Source organism: Phlebotomus papatasi, chromosome 2 (genome assembly GCF_024763615.1).
Source record: "Phlebotomus papatasi isolate M1 chromosome 2, Ppap_2.1, whole genome shotgun sequence".
Lineage (NCBI taxonomy): Eukaryota > Metazoa > Arthropoda > Insecta > Diptera > Psychodidae > Phlebotomus > Phlebotomus papatasi.
The window spans coordinates 25,402,903-25,418,131 of NC_077223.1; the positions used below are offsets into that span (position 1 = coordinate 25,402,903).

Genomic DNA, 15,229 nt, shown 5'->3' on the forward strand with positions numbered 1-15,229 from the left:
TGAAGTAATCATCAAAATCGGTTCAGCGACAGTCGAGATAATTGAGGTTATGTGATATTGAAATTGGTTTTTCGACTGTGGCGCCCCTGGTGTTGGTCCCACGAAGTTCAAATATTTTAGAAAGTTGTAGCATTTGGAGAGATCTTTCGTTTAAGCCCTCATTCATCAAAATCGGTCACATAGAACCGGAGATATGATTTTTTGAATTTTGTGAACTTTGACCCCTCATATCTTCGGTTCTGTTTTAACCACAGCGCACATTTGCACCATTTTGGAAACGTCCTAGACTGGACTACAACATACTAAAATTTCATTAACTTGCACAATGCCGTTTTTGAGAAAAGTGACTTTGAATTTCGATTAATTTTGACGCTATCACAGCGCCACCTGTGGTGAATTTTTGAACTTCTATCTGAAAGTGCTCATCGAGACGAAACCAAAAAGGTAAAATTTAGGTCGCTATGTTAGTTAGAACCGGAGATAGAGGCCGGTCAATGTTCGAACTTTGACCCCTTATAGCTCGGGTCAGGGGTTATGGATCGACTTAAGGTTTTTTTTGTTTGATAGGTATAATCAACGGCTACAACATACTAAATTTTCAACCCTATGCACAATGGAATTTTTGAGTTATTTAACTTATAAGATTTAAAAATTTTCTTTTTAATAATAGCGCCCCTAGCGGTGGTTTTATGAACTTGCAATGTTAGAAGGGAAGTGGCATTTCACGAGAGCTTTCCAAAAAGCCCTCACTTTTTAAATTCTGGCAATTAGAAGCGGAGTTATGGCCATTTTAAGAAATTTTTTTTGGACCCTTATAGCTCGGGTCTGGGGGGTCAGGGGACCTTAAGTTTGGTATTGATGGAAAGCTCTAAGGCCCAGCTATAACATACTAAAATTTGAGCCCGCTCGATGCCACAGGGGCGGAGCTATTGAGAAAACAAAAAAGGGGGGTCTTCAAAATGGTGGAAGGAGGGGTGGGGGGTGAGGGGTCAATGCACCAAGTTGCAATTTTCATACGATATTTAACCTTTGCCGAAAACCGCAAGTCGATATCTTTTTTAGTTTAGGAGCTATTAAGCTCCAAAGAGCGGCCGGCCGGGAACGTAAAATAGCCACATAAATATTCGTGATCAGGAAGTGGCGAAACACGTTTTGGCCAAGTTTGAGGTCGATCGGACGACATGAAATTTTGTTAGGATTATAGTAGGTGAGATTGTTAAGAATCTCACCTAATACAGTAGTCTCTTAAATCTGAATCTCTCAAATTCGAATGACGTTTGGATTCAAAATGTCAATTGTGGGGTTATGTTAAAAAATTCGTATTCTGGATGAATGAAAATCATATTTATTTGCTTCTTCCTGTATACGATCGTATAAAATTAAAAGAAGTATGTCACCACTAAGGCTTGTGAGAAAGTACGGGAATATGATTTAAAGTACAATTTAATCTGACATAAATTTCGTTAGTTTTGAAAAAATCGTTCGAATTTTGGAGGTGAGAAATGTCAAAAATACCCCCCGAGCATTCGAATTTAGAAAACTCTACTGTCTATTATAGGTTGTATCAAATAGACAGGCTATAATCGGAAATAAAAGAAGTGCAAACAAAACTTGTGACGTATGATAAACCCTGAAATGCTTATGCAAGATGTCATTCTTTTCCAGGTATTCTCTGATTGAGTGTTGCACTTCAAAACGTACATCTAGAACGTTTTGAACCATTACGATTAAATTACAAGATTAATCAGAGCATTTTTCATAGTCATTCTTTTTTGTATCATCTCTTATAGAAACATTCCTCATCAAAAAGGATTTCCGCACGAAACTCTTCAAATTATTAGTAATCTTGAAAATTTGCACCTCCGAGAGGTTCTTGGAATTATTTCATGAAAACAAGAAATTTGATGTCTTGAAATCTTGAAATATTGGGTCCAGAATTGCAAATCTTGATATACACGGTTTGTGTCTTGGATTTCAAGATTCGAAGACATGTGACAGATTTGACAACTCGATTTTGACTTTTTTATTTCAGAATACGAAAATCTTGAAATTTCCTTGATCTTGATCTTTGTCTCAGAATTGAGGCCAAAATCTGAATTCTACGACATTATTTAAATTACCCATATCGGAAAAGTCAAAAATTACAATGTATTTGAATAAAAAAAAACTTCAAAATTTTTTGTATTGTTTCCAAAGATGAAGAAAAGAAGGAAAGGTTAAAAAAAAATAAGATAGATATTTCCTCAATTTTCTCAAAGTCGATATGCAAAGTTATCTTGTGAGAATTGTAATGTCTAATCGATGTACAATTTTCATTGCAATTTTATGCATATTTCCTTCTCCATATGACTGAGCTTCGAGCTGGGGGAAAACGTGTTTTGCTAAATATTTTTTTTTATTCATGGAAAAATACAAATTTATAGCTGTTGTTTATTTTGGAATTGAATTGAGAAAAATGTGCCTTCATTCACAAGCGTCTTTCTTCATTTTATAATTTCAGATAAACAGCGTGATTGCGTCAAGAAATCCGCCTGTTATTTACGTTTTGGTAAGTTTTATTGTATATAGATATTTCCTCTTGGATTTTTTTATGTTTCTTTTCCATTTTGTTTTTGTTTATTCTGTTTTTTTTTACTGTGTATATACATGACTAAGTCATAGTTCCATGAACTGGGTATAATAAATAGAAGCAGGAACCAAAAATGTTTTGAACTTGCTTCTCAACTAGTCATTTGGTAACACAAAATGATGAATTGTTTATAGAGGTATGTGAATTTTTTCCAGCTTGAAGAAAAATATATATATAAAACACTGAAAATTGCAATGTGGCAGAGACTTTGGTGGGGTGTGAAATGAACAACAATAAAATAAAAGCAAATCTAATAAAGAGTATTTGAAGGCGATATACAAAAGTTCACGTAGCTTTCACCAGACGATCGTGTTTTTTTTTTGTTATTTTCTTATTTCGATGTCTCTGTATACCAAAGTAACTCGCAAAATGTGAAAGAGAAGCTATATTTCTGTGTTTTATTTGCCGTTGGGGACTTTAACTTGCAAAACATATTACATATATACTTAACCGTGTTCTTTGTGTATGATTTTGCGTGGCAAAAAGTCGAGGTACAAATACACGACCAAAACAAAAATGCTAAACATTACCTCCGGCTATGATGACCGCAATTCTTCATCTATTCCATTGTTCAGGTTTTGCTACATTGTAGATGAAAAGTCAATCTTCTCGGTAAAAATTTGTTAGTCTTGTTTGACTTTGTTAAATTAAGAAAATTGTTTGGTCTCTAACAGATTATATTTTTCTAAGGAAAATTTAATTACCTTGTGTTCAAGAATTTCTTATAAGTTTAGCGCAAGTGCGAACTTATTCACGCAATTAAGCACTCATTTGCTATAAATAAACAACACAATATTCTTCAGACTATTTTCAAATAGTTCGTAATTTAGTTTGAGGAAAAATAGACGATAGATGAGATGGAGAGAAATGGGAAAATTTCCGGCACATGATGTGTAAAGTGTCGTGCTAAAAAGCCTCATAATTTAATAGACTGATCTATAGATTATAGCTCTTGAGATTATATTTGTTTTTTAATGATATCGATTTCAAATATAATCCTTTTTTCCAACTCTCAAGATATTGGTGTCAGAAATGGGATACAAGAATCGAGAAAATCAAGTAATTCGCATTCCTTAATTGGCTAATGGGCTTTAAATAAAGTGAATGCTTTCTGGGTGTAGTAGATCAAAGAATGTAATGACACTAAAACATTTTATGAGGTTGAACATTTCATTACTTCTAGATATTACTTCATTCTAAAATGCATACCAATAAGGACAGATGAAGCAATTTTCTGGCCGGTTTTTTCCCATATTGGATGTTGTTTCATTTTTAAACGAAATTACCCCAAAATTCACAGAATAAACTAATATTATTCCCTTTTATCATCTTGTATTTTGTAGAGAAATTTTCAAAAATCAATTCCAAAATCATGCCTGATACTGCCCCATGTTTCCCTGATAAACGAGAGATCAAATATTCCTCTGAATATACGAATACCTTGATATTTCTGCCTCCTACCTTTGAGAGATAATTTAATCATCATTTCCATTCAATCGGGATTAACTATTAATTTACAGCATTGATTTAAGAGTTATTAGCATTCCGCGATTTGATATTTAATTACAAAGCTTTTGGTATACCATTCATGTTTTTTGTGCATAAAATCGAAATCTATCATTTCAATATTAATTTGGTGAAATTCATTGGAATATTATCTACTAATCCTCACAAAATGCCATGTCCTCCGATAAAGATGAAATTTTGCCAAAGCGTCTCTCGCAACTTCCTGATCACAAGTAACGACAGCTCCTTCCCAAATGGTAATAAGTCGTTTAAGGACACTACTACGCCAAAAATATATGTTACTCTCGTTATTCATACACTCAGAAAAATAATCGAGTAAAACTTACTCGAATCGTTGTTGAATTGACTCTTTCGTTGTGATTTTCGATTAACTATATTTTAGAGTTGATTTTACTTCTATTTAGGTGTAATATTCGGAAGAGTTATTTTAACTTTTTTTCTAAAATTTACATGACAAAAGAGTGTAAATAACTCTTTTTAAGACTGAAAATAACTCGTTTTAAGAGTTAAAATAACTCGTTCTAAGAGTTAAAAAAATCTTTTTTGGAGTTAAAATAACTCTTTCAAATCCCAAAATGGATAGGATTTTGCAATTTAATTTTTTTATTTTATCATTTTCTTTATTAATATTTTCTTGATCTCAAATTTCCTATATTCCAAACGAAAGATCACTTATGATGTATACGCACATGTCTTCATGAAATAGTCTTAGGCATATTTCTAGTTGATGTTCCATATGAACTTTTTCACACGAAAATCTTGTTGACTGAAGTATATTCTTAAAACGAAAACACTTAAGCATATACTTCAGTCGAGATGAAATTTTACATCGAAAAAGAGTAATAATTACATCGATATCCGACAAATTCACTCAACTCGCACGAAGAGTTTTTTCAACTCTATTTACTAAAATTTACAACGAAAAAGAGTAACAATTACATCAATATTCGTAGAGTTAATTCAACTCTTTCAAAGAGTTGTTTTAACTTTTTAGGTTTTTTCTTACAGTATTATCATTATTTTATAAATTTTCTTTAATATTTTTGATAATTTTTTTTATATTATGTTTCTGAATGAAGCAGTGAATAATTCTATGGATTTAGAAGAAGTAAAAAGGAATTTCATCAGTCCAAACACAAGCGTTTAAGTAGAACTCTTCGGAAAACGATCCAGTTACCCCACCTTACTATATCTTCTTGTCGCTACTATAATTACTCTGCAGTTGAATATCAATGAAACATTACAATCGTGCTAAAAATTGAGGAACGCTATTAAACACATTTTTCCAAAATGGTAAATAGGCCTTTTACTTTTATGGTTCACTGTCGTGTCGACTCTGTCATTCATCTTTTGTTTAATGTCAGTTTACTGTCAATTTGACATTAATTTAAAATCTTAAACGGATTTATTTTGTGTTCCAGTAGAGGAAACGTAAGAATCCTGCTGAAGATGAAGGAAAACTGCTACACACATTTCTACAAATAGGTCAATTTTGTCTTTTATTTCTCTATAAGGTTGGCTGTATATTTAGATACTGTCATGTCATCTATGTTTAATGTCAGTTAACTGTCAATTTCACATTTATTTAAAGTCCCCAACGGTTTTCTTTGGATTTCCAGAAATAAAACCATAATAAATTTAATTTAAAATTGAGAAATACTATTAAACATTATTCACTAAAATACTAAATTGGTTTTATGGCTCGCTGTCGTGTTTGATGCTATAATCTCTCTTTAAATTGAATTTCAATTGACTGTCAATTTAGGATTAATTTGAAATTCTCAAAGGATTCCTATTTGAAGAAGAACTGCTATTACCTTACTGTATAGCATTTAAGTCACGAGTTTGATCTTTTTTCAAAGCGTGGGACGCTTTGCCACCTCACAGGTTGACCGTTAAGAACAATGCGATGCCTTCGGATTTCAATTTATGTTTTTCCAAAAAATTAGAAATTCAATTAATAATATCATTCTTATTTATTTATTAGTTTTAAAAGCAAAAAAAGGAAAATTTTATCTATTTTACTAAAGATACAAATGAAAAGCTTTTTCTTGCTGAAACTTTGTTATATAAATTCTTGATATTTATTTTGTTAAATATTCACATTGCTCATTCATTTTAAAATACGATATTTGTCAAAATCGTAATAAAATTTTCCACAAAGTGAAATTGAAAAGCTAATAAGTTTTGAAGCTTTATACTCAACAAATCGGGATTTTTTTGTAGAATCACGCATAAAATGTTGAATCCTGTTTTTACAAAACTGCATTCAAAGGAAGCTTTTTATAAAACGAAAATTAATTTTTATTTTAAAATGGCTAGCTTAGAGGGTCAACATGACTGATTTAGAGGGGTATACCACCTCTGTCCGCTATTCCTATGCCCCAGACGATCTTTAAAAGAAATTTTAAAGTATTTACACACTTAGGTGTCGCAATTATGATAAATATCAAATAATTAAACTTTAGTGTTTAGCAAGAGTAAGATAAGATTTTTTTCACAATAAAGTATTCCTATATTAATACATATCTTAAAATTTATTGTGCGCCTTTTAATAAAAATTCCCAGACTTGATTTTTTCAAATGGATTTATTATTAGACGAAAGCAGGAAATAAGATTAAGTTGCATTTTTAGCTTAATAAATTTAAGCAAAAGCTCAAAAAAAGTCCCAGAGCGATGTTCTTTTCTATTTTTATTTTTAAATTTATAGTGCGTCATTTTAATCACAACATCTAAGCGACAACTAAAGTTCAAACAAAATGAGAATTGAGACAAACAGACGATGTTGTTATGTCTTATGAAAGTTTCAAAATTAAATGGCACTTCTTTTGGGGGATTTTTCCATCTCCAAAACAATTATAATTCCACTATGATTATGATTCATTTTATCCAAAGATATAGGGAAAAAAACAAGTCATAAATTTCCATGCTGAGTCAGATGAGGAAGTATGAAGAGGATGGTAAATAAAGAGGAGGAATTCAGGGCATGAAAGCACACGCGAAATGAGCTTTTCTGGCGCCTCCATCGACAAATATTTACATGTTGAAATCCATTGGCAATTTCACCAATTTTTCACACTATTGCTCCAACAGTTTTTCACGATTTTATTTCACGTATCCCATTGTTTTTTTTATTTATTTGTGTTTTCCTCGTAAATTGTTCAGCTTCTTGTATAATTTTGCTCGTCTTTACATAAGACTTTTTCTTTGTGGATTCTTTGCAGATTTTGCATGCATAAAAAGCACGAATATCAAAAAAGAGAGACACTAAATTGTCTATTCAGTGAATTATAATTAGAGAGTCAAATAGTGAAAATTTCACATTCAAAATATATCCAACAACAAAAAAAAAACAAAAAACAATAAAAAAGTCCCAAGTGAATAATGGAAATTTCACGCTAAATACAAAAAAAAGAGTACTGTTTGTATTGAATATGCGGGTATTTTTCTTCTATCTCGTCGGAGTTTGCTTTTTTTTTTTGAACGAGATAAAGAAAAACCTACACAGCTCAACAGTTTCGACCCAAATATCAAAATAAAAACATTGCGCAATAACGTGTCTTGTGCATCGATCATGGACTAGAAATACTCATTGCGCGTAAAAGATGAATGATGAGATATACCTTTAGCTTAGCAATAAACTCATCCCCATTAGCACATAGAGTATTTGCATAATCTCCTCAAGATCATCACGTGTCTCGCCTTTTGATGTTTTGTAATGTGATTTTCGTCATTTTCCACAGAATTTCCTTCATTTATCCAATCCATTTCTAGCTACTGACAGTCGTTAGGGATTCTTTGTATGTTCTTATGAAAAAAACTTTCCCCGAAATAAGATTAAAAAGGTGAAAAGTCCATATAATGTCACAGCTATTATTAGGTGAGATTCTTAACAATCTCACTTACTATTTCAATTGAATTCCTACGCTAATTTTATTAAAAATAATTAAATTTCACGTTTGTGATTTTTTTAAATGATTCTCTACTCTACAGTAACTATTTTGAACTCAATAATTTCTAATTTATGATTCAAAAATGTCTTTCAATCTTCCACAAAAAAAATCTTATAAGCAACACTGTACTATAGTAAATTTTTGTACAGAACTGTAAGTGAGGAACAATATTTTCGAAGATTCTGTTTTGATTATTTTTATATTATTCTGTCTCACTTTCGATTAAAACTGGTTCATAAATTTGTTAGGGGAAAATACTCTCCCTTGGAACGTTCATGCCTTCGAATAATGTGAATTTCTTTTACTTTTCCTAAGAGATTTCCACATTAATGTCACATAATTATCAGTAATTGATAATAAGCTATCTAATATTCAATAGAAATGTTTAAGTCTCTCAGGAAAACTTAAAGAAAATTGACATTATTCGAAGGTATAAATGTACGTAGGGAGAGTACTTTTCCCTATACACTGAGAAAAAAATGGGGGTGCGATTAACTTTTTTCTCTTCATAACTTTAACACTTTTTAGGTGTAAAAATATATCAACATTTTTTAATATCAATTTTACACATTTTTTAAGGGTAAAATTGACATGAAAAAGGGTAACTTTAACCCCTAATACACCTAAAAAGCATAATATTTACACCGATTTCGGATCAATACTGCAGGGTAAAATAAACATTTCCGGAAGGTTATTTTATCTTTTTCGGATTTCTCTCAGTGTATGATTTTTTCGAACTTGACCGGGGCACCATGTTGGAAGAGCCGGGGAAAAATTAGACAGAGTGCAATATTATAGTTTGCCTTCACCGAGAAAAAAAAGATACGTTTATTTTTTTTTTATAACGGTAGCATTTTTAGGTGTAAAAGTATATCAAAATTTTTCAGGTAAATTTCATATCTTTAAGGGTAAAATTAACATGAAAAAATGTTAATTCAACCCCTAATACACCTAAAAAAGGTAATATTTACACCGATATCGGATCAATACCGTAGGATAAATTTAGCGTTTAGGAGAAAGTACTCTCCTTTCGAATTCTCTTTAATTTCTTTAATTATTTCTGAGAAACTTATACATTTCTGTTAAATATTAGTTATAGCCTATTATCCATTATTGATAATTATGTGATAGTTATGTGTAAGTCTCTTAGCAAAAATAAAAGAAAATTCACATTATTCGATGGCATGAACGTTCAAAGGGAGAGTGCTTTCCCTTAACGTGTTATAGAACGAATATAAAGTAAATCATTATCATTATTTATTCAGAGTAAGAACTTCCCTCTTACTCATTATCAGTCTGATCTGAATAAAACTTTTTTTAGAAATTATTCGCAAAGAAAATTTTCTTTTGCTATAGAGAATGTGCGAATCGGAGAAAGAGTTTACGTACTGTTTTGCTCTGAAAGTTGACTATCTAAGGATTTTCTTCCCTATTATGATCTTGTCGAATACTCTAAATCAGGGATTTTATAAAACCGAATTTCTTTTAATCTGCTTATAGTGCCCTTGGTTCCGTTTCTGTGACTACTAATATTTCCTCACTGTGAGAGAAATCCGAAAAAGTTAAAATAACATTCCGGAAATGTTAATTTTACCCTGAATTAATATTATGCTTTTTAGGTGTATAATAGGTTAAAGTTACCCTTTTTCATGTTAATTTTACACTTAAAAAGGTGTAAAATTAACATTAAAAATGCTGATATATTTTTACACTTAAAAGTTGTTAAATTTCTGAGGAAAAAATGTTAATCGCACCGTCTTTTTTTCTCACTGTTTGGACGCACCTTATTTTCATTTTGTGTGTGTCAAATTTGTTAATGTACTTATGATCAAAGAGAGTCCGTGGTGCAATTGGTATGAGTATTTGGCTCTTCGGCGATATTACCCCCGGGCCCCGGCTCGACTGACACAGTTGTGAGTTCGAGTCCCGCCCGGTGCAAATGATTGAAGCGTCTGAATGGACATTTTTCACAGAAACATTGTAATCTGAATAAGAAATTTTTAAACTGAACAATAATGTACAAAATGGAAATAAAAACCCGGTACATCGAAATAAATAAATAATAATAACTTATGATCAATTGTTGATATGATTCAGAGAAATTAGTTTACTAATTTATTGGAATTTTCGGAAGAATTTCTCATTTGTGACATGCCAGTTCCAGCTAATGATGCAAATACGCGAAACAGATTAATTTTGCACATTGCTATAGAGTCACATTCAAGCTGTATTAGCAAACTTTACCTTGATTGTTTTTGCTTGCCTTGCGAAAATAGGGCATTTTTCTCAATTTGCGAATGTTGTCTCGCAAAATCGTCAGCTGGAGGGGTTTTTGTGAAGGCTTCCAAAGTTCAAATTGACTGAGATTCTTTATTTCTTGTATGGATTCACCAGTGTTATCATAATAATGGATGCCTGAGGAAAAGTTCTCCAGTGCGTGGTTTTGAATTTCTGTTGTGAAAATTTTGTTATATCATCTGCGGGGCTTCGTCAATATTTTCATTATGTTGATGTTGAACTCATGTTTCCATGAAATACTATAAGCTAGTTTATTTGTTTATTGTCATGCAATGACGTTCATGTATGACGCTATACTTCTTTGCAATTTATTCATTTTCTTAGCATTTTTTTTATTCAGGGTGTTTTATCAAAGTCTAATCTGCTGATGGGAAATTGTGTTGATATCGATTATAGGCAATTTGCGTCTCTACTTTTATTGCTCGAGCTCTACAGAAAGTTAAATATTGTTCTTGGTGGGGGTTTATGTAGGGTTTATAGTTTATAGGCAATTTTTCACTTTGAGGCTATAATTCCTGTGAGCAACACATATACAATTTGAACTATACCTAAGTTAGTGAAAGGCGTTAAAGGTGTTCGAATTCTATCCAGTGAGCATCACTGCATTTGATGCCACGGGGCATTGGACTGACAACTCCATCCCTGTATGAGAAAAAATAATAATGAATGTCCCGAACTACCCTTGTGGGTAGACCTAGTTCCGCTATGGAACATTGTGCCACCATTATTATTATTATAAGTTAGTGAAATATTTCGTTGAATTTTATTGAGTTTATATTTGAAGATAAATATCTACCTTCACTTTGCGATTTATGAAGATTTACCCCTGTTTATCTGCGGGTGATCTTGTACCCTAATCTTCTCTATTCATACGAGTAAATTGACCCAATTGGCCCCTGTGGAAGTAAAATAATATTGTAGCAGTGTAGTCAAATAAAAGGCTTCAAGGTTCAAGATGAGTTCTGGTTTATTACTTAAAGCTGTGAATTCATCGATTCTAAATCAATTGAGGGTAGTTGCAAGAGGATAGAGCTGAATAAACGGTTATAGATAGCTAATTGGGGTATAAGAAGTTGGAATTTAAACTTATTCCAACTAATGAGGTACCGTCGTTGCGGGTGACTGCTCGTTTTATCGCTGTTTTTCAACTGTACCCTCTAAAAGTGGATAGATAAAGTGAAAGGAGGGGGGTGAATGGGTAAAATTATTTGTATTCAGTTGTTAATGAATGGATTTTGTGCCACTAGCATTGATTTCATAAAATTTTACGATGTTAAAAAAATCAAGAAAAAGGCTTGCACTTAACTCTTTCGCGTCCCACTTTTATTCAGCAGATGAATTCATGTAAAATTGAGTTTTTCCTAGTGCTTTATGATCAAATATAATGGTTCAGAGAGGAAAAAAATTTTCCATTGCGTGAAAACTCGGAAAAACCCCGGGTCATATATGACCCTGTTGTCCTCAAGGGAAGTGTATTTACCATTTTCAAAATCTATATCACGGGCTTTTTAAGAGTTTTTTTTTTGCTTGAAGTTACTAATTTGGCCAAAACCATGGCAAATTGGATTGTATTGATGAACACTGTACTCCTGGTGTTCAAGGAATCTTCCTGGTAATCCCTTGAACAGTCACTGTCACAATATTTTGAGTGGTACTTGGCAAAAATAAACTTATCTACATATTTATTCACACACAATACAATAGCACAATATGAGACGCTTGCAGAATACTCTAAAATATTGCAAAATATGTTATAATTCATCAGATATAAGATGAAATGTCCAGGAGCAAGATGTCCCACCTACATTTCACAAAGAAAAACAATGTCCCAACTACATTTCGCTATAGGTTTGGGACGAAAACACTGTTACCCTTGGGGACTACAGGGTCGTATATTACCCGGAAAATTCTACACGCTTTTCTGGAAAATTGAGAGTAGTTTATTATATCAAAATATGCAATATACAATCTTTGGATATTCTATTTTGTGTTTCTAAAGAACTTTTTGCTGAAAAAAATAAATTAATATAAAAAATTTTGAAAAAGAAAAGTCATTTCACAAAGTTCGAAATTAGTGATTTTTGATCTCAAATATTTTCTTTTCCTGAATATCTGGAGTCTTGAGAAAATTAGCCAAGAATCTTACATCCTTCTATTATGATGTCCTGCACAAACAGATGGATTTCAATTAATGTAAATAGTAAAAAAAAAATTGTTTTTTCCCCGGGTCATATATGATCCTAATGACGCGAAAGAGTTAAGGTGCGTGTGACCTTGCACTTTTTAATAAATGCTAAAAAATCAACAATTTCTGATAATGAACGACAGCAAAGATCTTCACATCTAAGGGTAAGATACACGAGATCTACAAGATGACGTGGTCGCCATCTTGATTTGACGTTTCCTTTGATTTGACGTTTCTAAAACTATTCCGATTGGGTTGAAATTTTAGTATGTTGTAGCTGATGTCAAGACCTTTTCAGAATGCATCTATATTCTAGTCTATGTCAAACATTTATCTAGATAAAGAGGCTCAAAGTTTAAAATTTTGAAATATTCATATTTGTGTGATCTTTATTTTCTAATCCTGAATTTTAAAACCTAAACGAAATGCCTCAGTAACCATTCAAATTGGTTGAGGCTTTTATTTTATAAATTTATTTACTTTTACATATTTAAAAAAAAAACGAAAAATGCATTTATTTTTTTATTTTATTTTTTCGTCTTTGCGAAAAAAGCTTTTCAGATACTAAAATAATACGTTGTTATAAACAAAAACATTTTTTTCTTTTTGTTTGTATGTTAGATCTCATCGCCTAATGATAGCGCTGGCTTTTTTGGGATGGTTTCGATAAAAGAAGCTCCCCGTAGTTTTGTATTAATGAAAGCGTTAAAATTTTGAACTTGAAGCCCCTGTATGCAGACAATCGCTTGACCTAGGTCGGATTTTATATATGTTCTGAAAAGACCTTAACATCAGCTAGAACATACTAAAATTTCAGTTCAATCGGATGAAAATTTTGTTTTGACAGTTATTCAAAATTACGGACAGAAACGTCAAATCAAGGTGGCGACCATACCATCTTGTAGATCTCGGTCATTTTATCTTAAGCTCCCAAGAAAATGGATAATTTTTATCCAAATACTTCTATAATAATAAAGCTTTAGAAAGACCATTATATGCAATTTTATAAAATTAATCATGCGCTCTTACGAAGATAATAGTGAAAAAAAAAATTTAATAAAAATAATGAACAAAATCGAAGTGGATTATTCTAGCCAGATAAATTTAGATTGGATTTGAACAATTTACTACTCTGAAATCGATTTTGGAATTGCACCTTCAAATAACTTTTTCACGGAGCCATTTTTTGACAAAATACCTATATTTGCATTTCATTGATCATTACTGAAACTACAAGTATCCTTTTGAGGATCATTGTAACTTACTTGGTACATAAGATATCCATATATACTTTGACATGGTAGACCGGATTGGCGATGAGAATCAATAAGTGCTAGAATTAATAAAAGTCTCACGAACAGCAGAGTGCAAAGTCACCCGCAACGACGGTATCGTAATAATAAGTCCTAAACATAAAACAGTAAATTGAAACTATTATTAATTAAAAATGAAAATAAACGTAATAATTTTATACCCATTTGTAAAGGTGTTTTGAAGCGATGTATGAATCTTTTCCAGTTGGTTTTGGACCGTATGTGCAAAAGAATAGCAAAATGAATGGATTCTGCAAAATGTTCCATCTCCATACCGTAAAGTGGAATTCTTTATTAAATAAAATAAAGAACTTACAAGGGACCGTAGATGCCGGTGACTTTGACCAACAACGGTGACTTTGTCCACCCTGCTGTTCGTATGCTTTCCTTTAATTTTAGCACTTAAGCAGGGGTCCATCAAGCGTAATAAAAAGTGAAGCTATTTTGCACTTTTCCTTGTAAAAATTTTGCAGATATTGCACCGTGCCTTAAACAAATTTGCTCGTAGTTCTTGTATTATTTCGGCGACCGTTGTGAAATATGTATTTTTAGATAGCTTTTAATGCACGATTTCGAAATATATCGGACTGATAAGTCAATTCTCTTTAGGAAAAAACTTGCCAATAGTCTTCAGTGCCTCTATGCAAAAACGTATTGAAAAATGAAATGTCGAGAGGCCCCTGACTTAAGGATAGTCTTCACCGTTTGCACTGATCCAATCTAGATCTACCATGTTCGATCGGTAAAGACTATCCTTAAGTGCTAGAATTAAAGAAAAGCCTACAAACAGCTAGGGTAAAGTCACCTCTGGATTCCAAAGTCATCCACATCTACGGCATTCAATTGACGAACATTCGGCGAAGCGTTTTCTCACTTGATCATATCTTTCATTCTTTTCTCGCAAGTAAAAAATATGCAGAAGATAGGAAGACCATTTTGTGGTACTTTTATTCGCGTCTGCTCACTTTTAGGGGTAGAAAAAATTGGTATTTCAATATTGGTTGACTAATTGAATTGAAGTGACTTGCAAATTCGGGAATTTCTTTATCTTCCATCCTTCATCAGAATTCTCTGAAGAATCCCCAATGAGGGATAGAGATGAAGTTCAATCAATTCCCTAAAGGAGCTTAGCCAGCTTAACAGTGAAAATCCTTTTCAAATTATCTTTTTTTAAAATGAGATGTCAAAGGCAGAGGATGAAAGTTTTCAATTGACAAAGATCAATATAAGCATGAATGAAGTTGTCCTAAAAATAACTCTGAAGAGAGGCAGGTGTTATGTTATATCAACGTCGCGTACTTACTTTCTCAATGAGACACACCT

General features: G+C 32.2%; 1 protein-coding gene across 1 annotated transcript in view; it reads left to right on the forward strand.

Moving 5' to 3' along the window:
• The window catches only part of LOC129803226 (xaa-Pro dipeptidase), a 70,766-nt gene that overhangs the window by 36,736 nt on the left and 18,801 nt on the right, over positions 1–15,229 (forward strand). The window contains exon 4 of the mRNA XM_055849672.1: positions 2,501–2,548. Within this exon, the coding sequence (XP_055705647.1) occupies positions 2,501–2,548 (48 nt within the window). The remainder of the gene's footprint in view (positions 1–2,500; positions 2,549–15,229) is intronic.